The 15,003-nt window shown below is 50.1% G+C and overlaps 1 protein-coding gene across 5 annotated transcripts in view; it reads left to right on the plus strand.

Moving 5' to 3' along the window:
• The window catches only part of CACNA1D (calcium voltage-gated channel subunit alpha1 D), a gene marked incomplete at its 5' end in the record, with an annotated part of 447,563 nt that overhangs the window by 364,801 nt on the left and 67,759 nt on the right, over positions 1–15,003 (plus strand). For all 5 annotated transcript variants that reach the window (XM_082664922.1, XM_082664924.1, XM_082664926.1 and 2 more), the window contains 9 exons: positions 426–651; positions 782–989; positions 3,507–3,627; positions 6,313–6,427; positions 6,937–7,006; positions 7,871–7,937; positions 8,683–8,830; positions 10,931–11,060; positions 14,303–14,362. In XM_082664922.1, coding sequence (XP_082521048.1) covers positions 426–651; positions 782–989; positions 3,507–3,627; positions 6,313–6,427; positions 6,937–7,006; positions 7,871–7,937; positions 8,683–8,830; positions 10,931–11,060; positions 14,303–14,362 — 1,145 coding nt within the window. The remainder of the gene's footprint in view (positions 1–425; positions 652–781; positions 990–3,506; positions 3,628–6,312; positions 6,428–6,936; positions 7,007–7,870; positions 7,938–8,682; positions 8,831–10,930; positions 11,061–14,302; positions 14,363–15,003) is intronic.

Consider the following 15,003-nt stretch of genomic DNA (forward strand, 5'->3'; position numbering starts at 1 on the left):
AGATCATGGCGCTGTAAGGAAGATCCGACAGATTTTTTTTTGTTACTGATTGAAACAAACAAACAAAAACCACGTGATGACCTCAATGCAGAATTGTAGGCTTTTAGGCCTCGAAAGTAGCAGAGATTATGTGGTAAACTGCCCCTCCCCACTTTACAGTCAGTGAAACTGAGGCCCAGAGAAACCGAGGAACTTCTCCAAGGGGCACACGTCTGGGTAGTAGCCAGAAGTAGGACCAGAGCCTGACAGACGAGCAGACCATAAGCGTTCTTGCCGCATTTCTGTAACTGGGGCAAGAGCAAAGACAAGGGCAGAGGTTCTTGGGGCACTTCTGGCAGTGGCTGGTGAGAGGGAGGCGGGGAGGGAGAGGTCAGAGCCACTCCCATGATGAGATCCCGAGGACATGTGCCCCTTTGTCTTTCTAGATATCGCTAACAAAGTCCTCCTGGCTCTGTTCACCTGCGAGATGCTTGTAAAGATGTACAGCTTGGGTCTGCAGGCATATTTCGTCTCTCTTTTCAATCGGTTTGATTGCTTCGTGGTGTGTGGAGGAATCACGGAAACGATCTTGGTGGAACTGGAAATCATGTCTCCTCTGGGCATCTCTGTGTTTCGCTGTGTGCGGCTCCTGAGAATTTTCAAAGTGACCAGGTGAGGACGTGCGCATCTCACTGCAGGTGTTTTCTGAACGTGGGTGGTGGTCAGCCCTGTCCCCGCCTGGGGGACCTTCTGCTCCATCCCAGGTGGCGCTCTGGGCTCACCCGCTTGTCTTGACTTGCAGGCACTGGACCTCCCTGAGCAACTTGGTGGCATCCTTGTTAAACTCCATGAAGTCCATCGCTTCACTGCTGCTGCTGCTTTTTCTCTTCATCATCATCTTTTCCTTGCTGGGGATGCAGCTGTTCGGCGGCAAGTTTAATTTTGACGAAACTCAAACCAAGCGGAGCACCTTCGATAATTTCCCTCAAGCGCTTCTAACGGTGTTCCAGGTGGGTCCCCCGCCATCCTTTCCCTGGGCTGCACCTTAGGGCATGCCTTCTCATCTGTCCACGAATCAATAAGACAAAACACTCCATTGTTATTGCATTAGTAACCTCTGCCCTAATAACACTCTGATTAATTTTGTGCCATTTAAGTCATTTGTTTTGCATCTCACTCCCGACCTGTGTGCTGTGATTTCACGTTTTTGTGAGACCACTAGTTGTATTCCGAAATAATCAACCAAAAATTTGTGTTTGATTGTATGAGGTTTCTGAGGTTCCTGTGACATAGGCTCTAAAATCCTCTTCTTGTCCTTTGCTAATTTTTGGCGGCAGGCAAGTTTTGTAATCCTGGTTATAATGGATTTATGCAGAGAAGTGACTTCTAAAGCCCTCGTGCCTTGGTGTATAGTCAGAGGAATCAGGGTGATTAAAGAGTTGTGACAGCTTTCTGGCCCTTTGTTGTCCTCCCTCGTGTGATGTAATGAGGACACACAGACTCAGGATGTCTCTGCTGTTGGGGCCTTTGCAGGCATCGGGCTGAGAAGGGAGCAGCAGTGTCAGAGGTTCACAGGTGGCCCTGCACGCAGAGGCCCAGCCTCTCCACCCCACCTGGCTGTAAGCTGAGGTGTCCCAAACCCCCACCTTGTGTATTGTGAGCTGAAGCCCTTCCTTAGAGCCTGGCAGGTAGATTTAAAAGACCCATCTGGGGCTTCCCTGGTGGCGCAGTGGTTGAGAGTCCACCTGCCGATGTGGGGGACGTGGGTTTGTGCCCCGGTCCGGGAGGATCCCACATGCCACGGAGCGGCTGGGCCCGTGAGCCATGGCCGCTGAGCCCGCGTGTCCGGAGCCTGTGCTCCACAACGGGAGAGGCCACAGCAGTGACAGGCCCGCGTACCGCAAAAAAAAAAAAAAAGACCCATCTGCCTGGGAATTCCCTGGCTGTCCAGTGGTTAGGACTCCGTGCTTCCACTGCAGGGAACGTGGGTTCCATCCCTGGCCGGGAAACTAAGATCCCACAAGCCACGCAGCGCCCTTGTTGCCCTCATCTGTCCTTGTTGCTTTTCACATGCGATGCCAGCAGCGAGTCCTGCGGGAGACGGGGGAAGGCCTGGCGGGAGGGGCAGTGGACACGGACGTCCCACGGTGGTTCCTCCAGTGCTCAGCTCTGTGACCTTGGAAAGTCACTATTTTCTGAAAAATGAGAGCCTAGGGAATGATCTCTAAGGTTCTTTCCTACTTGGATGTTTCGAAGTGAATGGAATTACTGTCACTGTTCTAGGCCTGGCCTATAGCAATAAAGTATAATATAACTCAGTTTTAATTTTTGGCCACTGATGAGTCTTTTTTTTTTTTTGGTACTTTCAGAGAAACCTGCATGGTGGCAGTGGTTTTTGTAGTACGTGTGCACGGCACAAAATTCAAATGTTAAAAAAGCACATAAAGTGACACGTCTCCCTCCCAGCCAGCCACCGATTTCCCGTTGTCGGAGGCAACCACCGTTAAGCAGATTCTTCGGTGCTCTCCCAGTGTACTTTCTCAGATGTAAATAAACATAGCTACCTGCCTATCCACCTACAGATGGTAGCTCATCCTACATGCTTTTTTTCATCTTTCCTTTTAACAACTAACGTGTCCTTAAGAACCTTCTTTACTGGTCCATAAAAAGCTGCCGCCTCCTTCTCGATGCTGCTCTGTTCTGTGGTGTGGGTGTGCCGGAGTTCACGGGTCCAGTCCCCTGCTGATGCATATTCCACTGCGTCTCGTGTTGGCTGAGTGGATGACCTTGAAGATACACCATGGGGCACGTGTGTGACAGTAGGTCTGTAGGATAAATTCCCCCAAGTGGAATTGCTGGTTTAAAGGGTGTGTGTCCATTTTTAACTTTGACGCCCTTGCCCAAGTATTGTCTTCAAGGCTGTGGTAGTTCATCCTCCGGCGATGGGGTGTGGGGACCGCCCATTGCCTAACTCCCTTTCACCATAGTGAGTGTTCAGACGTTTTGATTACTGCCCGTCTGGTAGATGGAAATGGTATCTCATTGTAGTTTTAATTGATATTACTGTTGTCAGGAGTGACGTTGAATGTCTTCTCAGGTGGGCAGGAGCCAGTTATAGTTCCTTTTCTGTGAATTGCTTCGCCTTGTCAAACCATTTGCCAAATTTCTATTTGGTTGTACGGCCCGTTTTCTCTGGGTGGGTATATACGTGTTTAAATGCACAAAGGTCCTGGAGAGACACACCGACAGCATGCTCCTGGGGAGCGGGCCGAATGGGCTGGGGTGTCGTCAAAGGGTACACAAGCCTTACATGGAATGCTATTTTATTTTCACCAGAAGAGTTAACTCATGTATTTATGTGATTAAGCATGACACTTAAAAAACTATAGGATAACAGATGCGTTTGTTCAGTGCAAACTGAACTGTGCAAGGCAGGTACACCAGACACGGGCAGCCCCCAGGAGCTCTGGGAGAACCGTGGGAACTGTGAGTCCACCTGCCCGCTGATCCCAGTTTTGGCTTCTTAGATTCTGACAGGTGAAGACTGGAACGCTGTGATGTATGATGGCATTATGGCATACGGGGGCCCGTCGTCTTCGGGAATGATCGTCTGCATCTACTTCATCATCCTCTTCATTTGTGGTAACTGTATCCTTCAGCCTTCAGGCTGACCCGGGCCGCCTTGTTGTCCCTGTCGTGTTTGCTGTCTTCCTCTCTGAGTTTCCCCGTGGCGATGGTGGTAGCCGTGGTGGTGGGGAGGTGAGTGCCCTCACCTCACTCTTGTGCCCTCCTTCGCTGTTGCTAGGGCAGCACAGGAGAAGCAGAGTCTCAGTTAGGCTTTGAGGAATGAGAGCAGCCATGGGAGGGAGCCTGAGACGGCACGTGGGCTGCACCAGTGGCCACCCACTCGGCGTGACGTCCCATCTCCTGTACAGGTCCCAAGGCGTGACTTAGGACAAAGCCCTGTTGCTCCCCGTGCCATCACCCTTGAGGGTGTAGGGAGGAAAAATGTCCCTCTAGCTTCCAGGTTCTTTTGGCTGGCTTGTAATCAAATTGAGGTAAGACAGATTAAGAGGAGGAAAACAAATTTAATTTCATACAACATCCCTTGAGCTGTATCTTCTCTGGCTTGTTAGTGAATTTTCTTCAGGGTGGAAACCCCAGTGCAAACCTATGGGGACAATGCTTTGTTCTTCAGTGTATTATGTGGAAGTCCCTCTTTCAACACAGAGAAATGCTAGGAGTCTCTCATGCAGCTCCAACAGCCCTGCTGCAGGGAACCACCCTGCTCCCCCTGCCCGGCTGTCTGCATATGCCTCTTACTGCCTGTGGGTCCTGCTGGAGTCTGGGGTGGCATTTCTCCATCTTCCCAACTAGATGAGAAGCTTCTTGAGTCAGCGATCTCTTTTTGTATTCGCATGTCTCGTGGCTTACACCACAGGGTCATGCACACACAGCCCTTGGTCAGTGTTTGTTAAGTGAATGATCAGTATTTTCTTTTTCTGCTCTTCTCGTGATTAATTCTTTAGGCCACAGCCGTATACTGGCCCTAATCTGCAGAGAAGTATTCCCTGGCCACTTTCCAGTTAGATATTGTGTTTTCTTTGTAGTACATGTGTCACTCTCTGAAATCCTTAAGTAGTTTATGTTCTGCGCCCCCCCCCCCCAGCTAGAATAGACGCTACTTGGGAGCTTGGACTCCAATCTGTCCTGTTTCCTCCCATGTCCCCAGCACCTGGAACAGTGCCTGGCACATCAGAGGTGCTTGACAGATATTTTCAAATAGATTCCACAGCACACCATTGTTTAGGAGCGTCTGGTGGGTAATGCTTCTAAAAACAGATAATGGGTATTTGCTCTTTGAAACCACCTGTTACAAACTTGTAAGATTTTCCTGTGGTTTATTACTCTGCATTTTCTTTCTACTACCTAAAAGAATCTAGTGTCATTGTAAGACTAGAGATGCAGTATTTCTTCGTTGCAGTCATTAGTAGGGATTCTCAGTGCAGTTATTCCCAGCACTAATTGTTTTCTGAGCCGTGATTACCCCACGTCTGTCAGAGGAGAGCTCGTGTTGCCAAGCCATCGCCAAGCCCAGGACAAACTGCTTCCCCAGGCTCATTGCTGCTCTGTTAAAAAATAATCCTACTGTATCAAAGGTGTTTTGAGAGCCTTCATAGAATCCATTCACATTTCTATCCTCTTTAAAGACTTGAATAGGTCGAGCATGACATCCCCTGGAAGGCTGCTCATTACCAGCGCCTTGTTAGGTTACGTTTGTGGACATGTTCAGCAACCTGCCTGAGAGTTCAGATTGCGGAGGGTGTGTGGGGCCGTGCTGTGCCTCTCCTGTCTTGGGGTCCCTGGGCTCCTGTTGTCCTGCACGCAGGTGGCGGTACGTCAGCTAGAGGGAAGCATCAGTCAGAGAAGGGAGTCGTTTTGACCTATTTATTGCCCTCTGATCCCTGTGCTTCTCCAAAATGTACTTAACTGCTAACAAGTAAGAAACAGGCATCGTCTGATTTGGGAACGTTATTCAGGATATTTTTTTCAGTCATTCAAGGAAACCACACACAGAACATTATAGTAAGAGCCAAAAACCTGATAACTTGTTCAGTCACCTAACTTTCTACTATTTGCAAAAATGAAATTCAACCACAATAGTCTAAGATACGGCCACCGGGGGACAATGCAGAGGAGCGGTCCAGAGCCATCGGGCAATAAGGCAGGCGTGCTGGAGTCAGTCAGTGTTTGTGGAATGAACGAATGAACGAGGTATTCACAGACTCGGAAGGTCATTTCAAATAAGAAAGGCTCCGGCTGCCTTGTGCAACGGGATCATCATTTGAATAATGTGTAGCCTTTGCAGGGTCTTATTTGGAAAGGACACCCCAGATAGATATGTTGTGGGTGTGAGTGTTTTAAAAGAAAGAAAACAAAATGCATAAAGCGAAATGCAAAATGCATAAAAACAACACGCTTATGTTATAGATTGTTTTATGCAATGTGTGTCATAGCCATAGACCCCTAGATGTATAGACACATGTGCACAAGCACATACATGCACACGCATGAAGGGGAATGTTGGCGTTTGTAGGTTTTCATGGGTTTTGGTGAATCTTAATTTTGTTTTTGACCAGCTTATCTTCTACAGGTTCTAGTTCTTTTTGAAAAACAATGGGACTCTGGTCTCCTAGCTTTACCAAGTGAACATAGCACTAGGGGACAGTTACCTGTCACCAGCCTCCTGAACACGGGGGCGTTTCATTGCCATTACTGACCGTGTGTAGCTGCATTTAGAACTGTGTTGCCTCCTTAACATTTTCGAATTAGATATTCTACTGAATGTCTTCTTGGCCATCGCTGTAGACAACTTGGCAGATGCTGAAAGTCTGAATACTGCTCAGAAAGAGGAAGCTGAGGAAAAGGAAAGGAAGAAGATTGCCAGGTAACCCCATTTTCACCTGGGCGGTTTGCCGAGGGGTTTGCCCCAAGGAGCCGTTCGCAGGTGGGGCCTGCCGGGGCGCCCGGCTCCACAGCAGCTGCAGCTCCTGTGCTGCTGCTTTGTGGCGATCCTGGCTGGTCCTGTGAGGCCGACCAAAGAGGATGGACTCTTGGGCAGAACCCAGGCCCTCGGAGCTGAGAGTAGGAGTCACGCGTCCCCACGCTTAACGAATCACTGCAGTTAGTTTTGGCGTCATAAAATAAATGATGCGTTCAATGCTGATTAGCTCTTGGATGAGAATTGTAATAAGATGATCTGTGTAATGAATCCAGTGCAGTGAGGTGAACAGGAAGCTCTGGGTGTGGGTTGTGCTATGTTCTTGCTATTAGGGTTGTTTCCAATTACCTTCCGTCCTTCACTGGGCCACTGTTGATTCAGAATCCTGATTAGCTTTTTTATACAAAGCAGTATGGTTACGTGGGTTTTTTTTTGTTCTCTCCTCTTCTCTGTAGAAAAGAAAGCCTGGAAAATAAAAAGAACAACAAACCAGAAATCAACCAGATAGCCAACAGCGACAACAAGGTAGATGTTACATCCTCCACTTTGTTTCAAAACGATTCTGTTGATGTCACCGTAAATGTACCCTTTACACCATGACAGTGCTGTGTGTGGTATTATGGAGTAGTGGAAGTGTGGCACCCCGTCATAGACACTGGCTTTCCAGGGGTGTCTGAGTGAATTAAGGCGCTTAGCTGGTTGTTAACGGTATTTCACTAGAGAGCTGGTATGATGCATACTGAACTGGTCTGACCGCTTATTTTTTCTTGATTGGAATGATGTGGTCAGGCCTGACCTGTGTCAGTATCTTCTCAGTGGGGATTAAAATCAAGGATTGCTGAAAGATGTCTGTCCCCAGAGTGCGGGTGTCTCAGGATCAGAGGGTCTGGGCGCTTAAGGCCCTACTGTGAAACTTTGTGCACCGTGTCAGCTCTGGATTTTTCATTAATTTGTTCATTTATTCAGTGAGTCAGTAAATACTTTTTGAGTGGTGACTGTGTGTCAGATACTGAGGACCGGGAACGGCCAAGACCAGCGAGGTCCCTGCGTGCGTGGGGCTCTCAGTCTGGCGGGGTGGCAGGAATCCGTAAGGCAGTTCTCATGTAGCGTGGGTGCCAGTGTTGGGAGAGGAAGAGGCATGGGTGGGGCTGGCTGTCCCTGGCTGGGCAGGGGTTACACCAGTTTACTCCTCTTCTGCCCTCAGACCTTCTGTTTTCAGCAGAGTCACCATCTGGGGGCACCTGCTGTCCCGACACACTTACATACAGCGCACACTCTGGAGACAATTCCTCTGCCCCTTGCTGGACGGCAGGGTTGAGCCTTTACTCGCCCCTCTCGAGTACATTTAAGTCGGTCTCCGTTCCTCCCAAGACCTCTCTGTCTTCCCAGGTCACCATCGATGACTACCGAGAAGAGGATGAGGACAAAGACCCCTACCCGCCTTGTGATGTGCCAGGTATGTGGCGGAGGCCCGAGACAGGCTCTCAGCGCGTGAGCCACGTGTCTTTGCTCTCACTCTGATCAGCGGCTGAGTCTGCGGCTGGTGGCCCAGCTGGGCGCACGCGGGGCTGCCGAGGCCGCCGAGGCCACGGGTGCAGTCCCCTCGTGGGCCGGTTAGCTCTGCTTTTCCTCGTGGCTGCAGGCGGCTCATGTAACTTAGGCTCCGGGGGGGTGGGGAGAGAACGTGCAGGTGGAGCAGGGCAAGCCCACACTGGGCTGGGACATCTCTCTAGGAGACGGCCAGTTATCAACATTCACCTGATACTTTCACCTCGACTGGGGCCTTTACTGGCTGACACAGGAGGGACCATGGAATCAGGGAGCCTGGGGGCCTGTGTGTGCCTTGAAACCCCACACAGCTTTTCAGGCTGAAGCTGAGCACGGAGGTTGCTGGGGAAGCAGCAAGGTGCTGGGGGGATGGGCAGTGAGAATCCCACAGCTGCCACCTTCACCTTCGCTCAGACCTTAAACTGCTGGGGCCTCATTCCCACAGCTACGCATGCTCACCAGACGGCCGCTTCTCAGCCCCTCCCCGCCCCCATATACTCTCCGTTCGGATTTGGAAGGGTTTTGATTAATGGAAGCTGATAGACGATGTTAACGTTTAAGCCAAATATTCATGTGAAATTGAGGACGACCATGGAAACCCAAATGCAGTCTTTGTTTATTTCACGCCTAAAAAAAAAGTGTCTCCTTTAAAGTAGGTGAAGAGGAAGAGGAGGAGGAAGAGGATGAACCCGAGGTTCCTGCTGGCCCCCGTCCTCGAAGAATGTCTGAGTTGAACATGAAAGAGAAAATCACCCCCATCCCCGAAGGGAGCGCTTTCTTCATTCTTAGCAAGACCAACCCGTAAATATCCCCTTTCTAGTTGCACGGCTGCCCCGTCTCCCCCAGGACCCTACAGGTTGCTAGAGGGTGGCTGGGGATGGGGTGAGGGAAGATAGTTCTCAGCCCCTTTCTGCGCCTGAGCGTCAGGGCCCCCAAGCCCCCTCGGACCCCTGTCCTGCTCCAGCCTTGCCTTTGCCCCCTGTGCATCTCTTCCTAGCCTTCCTGTGCCTGGACCAGGGGCTTAGGGGTGTGACCAGGTCCTGGGAGAAGTGCTGTTCCAGATTCTCCTCCCCACCAACCCCTGCACTGGGGCAGCAGTGGTGCAATACTGTGGCTTGGTCAGAGCCCACAGCTCTGGTGTGCCGTGAGTCGTCACTTGTGAAGTGTTTTCCATCCAAAGGACCCTTTCTTCACGAGGGGGGCCTCTGTTAAGATGCTGTGGGGGATGAGGATTTTGACCAACTTCTGCAGAGTATCTTCACCCAGAGATCCAGTTTAGTTGATTACTTTTCCCTCTTGAGTTTGATGGTGATAAAGTAATAATTGTATAGATGGTAGCTGTTCAGTTCAGCTCCCTGATATCCTGCTTAAAATGCATTTCTCTTGTTGAAATGATCAGGTGCTCACCAGGAACATGGTAATTACTCACAAGTACTGTAAGAGGAAGATGTGTATTTACTAGCTGGTTTCTAGGTTTCAAATGATCCGGGAAGGAGTGAAGCGCCAGGGGGGATCGATGGCTCCCGGAAAGGTTTCTAGAATTGCAGAAGCAGTTCTGGGCTGTCGGCAAAAGAACTCCATAAATTCACAGGCTCCAGGGAGACATAGGTGGGAAGCAAGGGGGGCCGCAGTCTTACAGACTCGAAGACTGGGTGGTAGTCTTCATCACCGTTGACAGTTTGGGTATCTCTTTTAAAAAGTTATTCAGCTGACTCACTGACATCTACAGCTCATTACGTCTGCCTATATTGGAGGAATGGATTGATTTCCCCCCAAAGCTTTGAGCACTCCTGCCCTCACAGCACTGGAAGGCCTTCCCTAGCTGCTGATGGCTTGCAGGCCCTCCAGGGACCACATCCCAGCATTAAGCAGCCCCAAAAGGGAAGATTTGAAGCAAGGGGTCACCTTCATATAAAGTGGACTCCAGTTTTTAAAGTGAAAATAACATTTCAAAGGAAAACCTACATGTATTCTATAGACAAAAATAATCTTTAAATTCTAAAGTCAAACATTGAGGCTAAGGGAAGTCAGGCACTAACTAACTAGCCCATGGGACATCAGGGGCATCAGGAAAGGCTCTGATGGCCTGTGGAGCCATTGTGAGAGCCAGGGCTGGGGGTGCTGGGCACACGCGGTAGCATCCTTCTAAGATTCTTGCATGATGGTGTAACTTTCACTTGACTTTCTCAGAAGTTCTTGTTGTGGGTCGACTCCCCCTCCTCCCTGCAAAAATAGCACTTATGACAGAATCTCCACATAACGGGAGATTGCACCAAGCCTCACTTACCGTGGCCATGTTCTGATACAGCCCAACTGCTGGGATTGCTTCCATTCTTTTTGAGCTGTTGGCGTGAGCTCTGACCTGGGTCTCTGTTCCAAGGCAGGGAAAGGGAGCAGCTGGGCTTCATGTTATGGTGGGGATATGTCACCCTCAGACCTGGATTGGAAATCTGCCCCTGGTCCCTACTATCTGGGTCACCTTTTTTTTTGGCCACACTGCTCGGCTTGTGGGATTTTAGTTCCCTGACCAGGGATCACACCTGGGCCCTCGGCAGTGAGAGCATAGCGTCCTAACCACTGGACCGCCGGGGAATTCCCATAGCTGGGTCGCCTTAAGAACGTTCTTTCACAGGCTGAAGCCTCAGTCTCTTCACCTTTAGAAGGACAGTGTCCACACTTTTAAGGACTCAGTGAGTGGTCTCTGCGGTGTGTCCGTACAGAACACTTGGGGTCTGCCATCCTGGGGTTTCCAGGGGCTGATGGTCCGGTGGGTCCGTTTGCTGGGTCGGGGCTTGGGCGGCACAGGGACAGCCGTCCTCCACCTGGTTCGTCAACGCGGAGTGGCCCTAGTGTGCTGAGGGCCCTTCTGGGGCTGCGTCCATGCGGCGGCTTTCCCCGCAGGATCCGCGTGGGCTGCCACAAGCTCATCAACCACCACATCTTCACCAACCTTATCCTCGTCTTCATCATGCTGAGCAGCGCTGCCCTCGCCGCCGAGGACCCCATCCGCAGCCACTCCTTCCGGAACACTGTAAGCCCCCAGCGAGGACGGCAGGGCGGGGCTCCCCGGGTTGGTGCTGAGCTCTTGGGCAGAGGCCGCATCCGTGCAGGGCCTGCAGGGGCCATGAGGGCAAAAGCTCAAGTGGGCCTCTTGTTCACCTGCAGGCATTTTGTTTCAGGTTTGTCAGTGCCAGAGAGGTTTTGTTTTATGGGCACAAACCTTTCTTGAATCAAATATTTTATACCTCGTTTCAAATATTCTGCGATAACTGAGTATTTTCAGGGGCTCCGCTCCTCTACCTCTCCGTTCCTCGCTGCCAGCATTTTGGTCCCTCTTTCCCTCTCCCTGGTCCAATTCACATGCACACCTATTTTGAGATTCCCGCCTGGTGGCAGCATCCAGCAGGAGAGAAAGTAAAATTGAAACCAGGTGTGTCACATGCCCGGGAGCTCTTATGTAGGGTTGGCAGGAAGACTTAAACGCGCAAAGCTACTTGGTTCTGTTACTGACAAGAAATACAAGTTAGGGAGATGACAGATGTGGACCTGAAGGGTTCAGTGGAGAAAAACTAAGTTTTGGTTAGTTTGGGGCAGGAGGTGGCTTTACAAAGAAAACAAGCAGAGGGTTTAGTCTTGTACTTGTAATCAGTTTCGTAATTTAGGGCTGGCTCCCTTCCCCAGCATCGATGTTGGTCAGAGACTGGTACCTAAATCACTTCCTGCCTGAGAAATTCAGTCTCAGCAGGTCAGCTGTCAGCACTGAGAACAGTCCAGAGGCAAGACAGCTTCAGAGGACGGTAGCCTGTTGGCTGCCCGGCCTCAGTACCGTAGCGTAGTTTCAGATGATCGCCCAGAAAGCTGCCCGGGGAAGGAGGCCCGCAAGTGTGCGAGGCCGTCAGGGGTTGCTGCCTTGCCTGGTCGGTACCTCTTTCTGTACAAGAGATTTTTAGAGATTTGTGGATTTAGACGAATCACCAGATCAGTGTCCCACGATCTCAGTTGTGACAACCAAGCCCTGTGCTGTCTTTTCATTTCCAGTGCTCTTGGTTTGAAGCCTGGCAAACCCAATCTATCAGATTGCTGAAACTCGAGCACCCTGATACAAAGATTAAAGGATCTTCCCCTCAAAGCATGCGTGGGTGATGTAAAGATGAAGGCCCTGAGCCTGTCCCAATCTGTACTCAGAGGTTAGGGCTTTTGTTAAGATTCTCGAGGCTGTCTAAACACTCAGATGCAACAAGGCCCTCAGTGTCACTGGTTCCATCCTAAAGATGAGACACAAGGGGGAAAAGCTGTTTGGGAAAAAAATACCATTATGTGATGGACTAGGTCAGAAGCTAGTCCTAGAACACAGATTGACAAAGAGTTAATTTACATGCGGGCCTCACGTTCTAAGTTTTTATTGTAATTACTTCCCCATGGGTTCATTTCCCTGCCACTTTTCGCAAGAATGTTATCATTCGTTTTTAATAGATGTACATATGTATGTGTGTCTTGCTTTTAAAATACCACAGTGTTTTTATTTGACTGTAGTCAGAACACTTAACATGAGATTTTCCTTGACAAAATTTTAAGGACAAAAGACCGTATCCTTAACCCTGGGCACCATGTTGGATGGCAGATCTCTGGAACCCACTCACCTTGTAGGACAGGAGCTTTACCCATGTCCACCTCCCGCAGCCCCTGACAACCGCCATTCTGCTTTCTCCCTGCGAGCTTCACTACTTGAGATACGTCGTATAACTAATATCACGCAGTGCTTTTTTTAAAAAACCTTAGCCGATTCATTAGTGAAAAAGAGAAAGGAGGCAGAGTGAGGAAAGAACACCCTGCATCCCAGATCTCTGACCCCGGGTACCAGGCTGAGTTGTTGGCTCGTCGGCAGCTGTGTCATTCTTGGCTACCCACGTGCTTTCAGCAGGCACAGCCCTGCTGTGACCTCGGAGGGGCTGAGGAGGAGGGGCAGGGCTCCCTGTGGGCAGCCTTGGTAGTGTACTGGGAAAGACCTTTCATTGCCTGGCCGGAAACACAGATACACAGAAGGGTTCCAGTAAAATTTATAAATCCCCAAATGGAAACAGTTTGGGAAATGAATAATGCTGTCTGAAGAGAGAGAACTTCAGCGAGGAGGGCTGCCTCTGAAACAGAGGTCCTCGCCTTAGTGGAACAGTAGTAAGGACTCCCCTGGGATGGGTCCCACACGGACACAGCAGGGCCCGCGGCTCTGGACTGACACATCGGAGACCTGGCTTCCCGCTCAGCGATGCAGAGACTGGCCACGTGGCCTGAGCAGCTGCCCGTTTTCAGCATCCACCTCTGTGAAATGAACGGAGTTGGCCTGGGTAGGCTTCACGGGTTATCTTCCAGGGCCACTCTCTTCAGTTCCCCCGAACCACAGAGCCCAGTTGTCATTGCAGGTAAGCAGCCCGGACGGCCTCTCCCAGTGGCAGAGTCTCGGCTGCTGTGTTCGTGGCTGAGGAGTCTCTGTGGGCAGCCTTAGACAGCCCCACTGCTGCCCACCTGCCTGCCCTTCGGCCCCCATGGCTCTGAGGAGAAGCAGGGACCCCTGAAGGGGTTAGCAGGACTCCACTGCTTGGAAGGAGACGGTATTCTCAGGAATGCTGATAAAGTGGCCTGAACCATCATTCAGAGGCCAAGTCAGTCCGTTCTTTGAATGGGCCCAGCAAGGAAAACACCTGCCTTGAGAGAGAGAGCAGTGTGAGATGCAGAGCAGCCGGCAGGAGGAAGATGATAAGTGAAACTCTTCCTTGCAGGTTTCTCCAGCCCGGCACATCGGTGGGGGAAGGACGTTTGCTCCCTGATTGAATGGCCTGGAATTGGAGGGGACACGTGGCCCCGTTTGGTGCCACTAATACCTTTGTTTACATTTTCCCTCCAATCCGAAGTTCAGCTGAATGACAGCATATTTCATTCTACCAAAAAGGCAGTTAAAAATCTAAAATGTGTGTGAGACTAATTTATCTGGTGCCACAAGTTACTTATCAGCATAGTGCTTTCATAAGTGAGCCTCTGTCTGCCCAGAACACGAGGCTGGGCCGGGGGGCGGGGGACGGTCACCCGGAGTGCTTACAGGAGGTAAGTATCCCCAAAGTTCTTGGTTGGACCAAGGTGGGGCCCTTTGAGCATGTCTGCACTTTCCTCCAGGGTGGCAGGCATATCCCGGGAGAGCGGTTCTCTGACCGCTTGTGGGCGTGTAGCTGCTGGGGTTTGTCCAGATGCCTTTTTCTCATCTCCACGTGTTGTGCCTTGCAGATACTGGGTTACTTTGACTATGCTTTCACAGCCATCTTTACTGTTGAAATCCTGTTGAAGGTAATGGCTTTTTCATTGATCCTCGCGTACTCTAAAGCAGCGGTAGCAATAACGGTGGCAATTCTCTGTTTACCTTCCAGATGCTAGGTTATGCAGATTATGTCTTCACTGGTACTTTTGCATTTGAGATCGTTTTGAAGGTAACAGGTGCCACAGGAGTGTGTTTCAGGGGCCTGCTCCTGTGTGTGACACACGGCCAAGACGCGTGACGTGCTTTTGGCTATTTTCAGTTTTTGTCCTCTGTGATCAAGCTCCGCTTTTCTTTTTTTTTTTTAACCAAAGGATTTTTTTCCTGTAACCATTCAACTTGTTTTTTGCTGTTTCTTTTTAACCTTTGAATGCATGTAGGAGCTCCTTTGGCTTCCTAATAGTGATTGGGAATTATATTTTGCTCCTTTTTTAATGTCCTCTGAAATGTGTCAACTGATAACAGATACAATACTATGTGTGAACTTTCTTCCACCCTTCTTGACATCAAAGTCGGAGGAAAAGCATTTCTCCTGCGAAGGGAATGTCTCTCTTCTCATTTCTTTGACTGCATTATGTTTTCAGTGCCCTAAAAGAGTAACGCACTATTTTCTTGCAACAGGATTTGCAAGATAATGTGGGTCTCTTTGTGTTAAGATATATCTGTTTTAATG

The sequence above is a fragment of the Grampus griseus genome (assembly GCF_964374135.1).
Source record: "Grampus griseus genome assembly, chromosome: 10".
Lineage (NCBI taxonomy): Eukaryota > Metazoa > Chordata > Mammalia > Artiodactyla > Delphinidae > Grampus > Grampus griseus.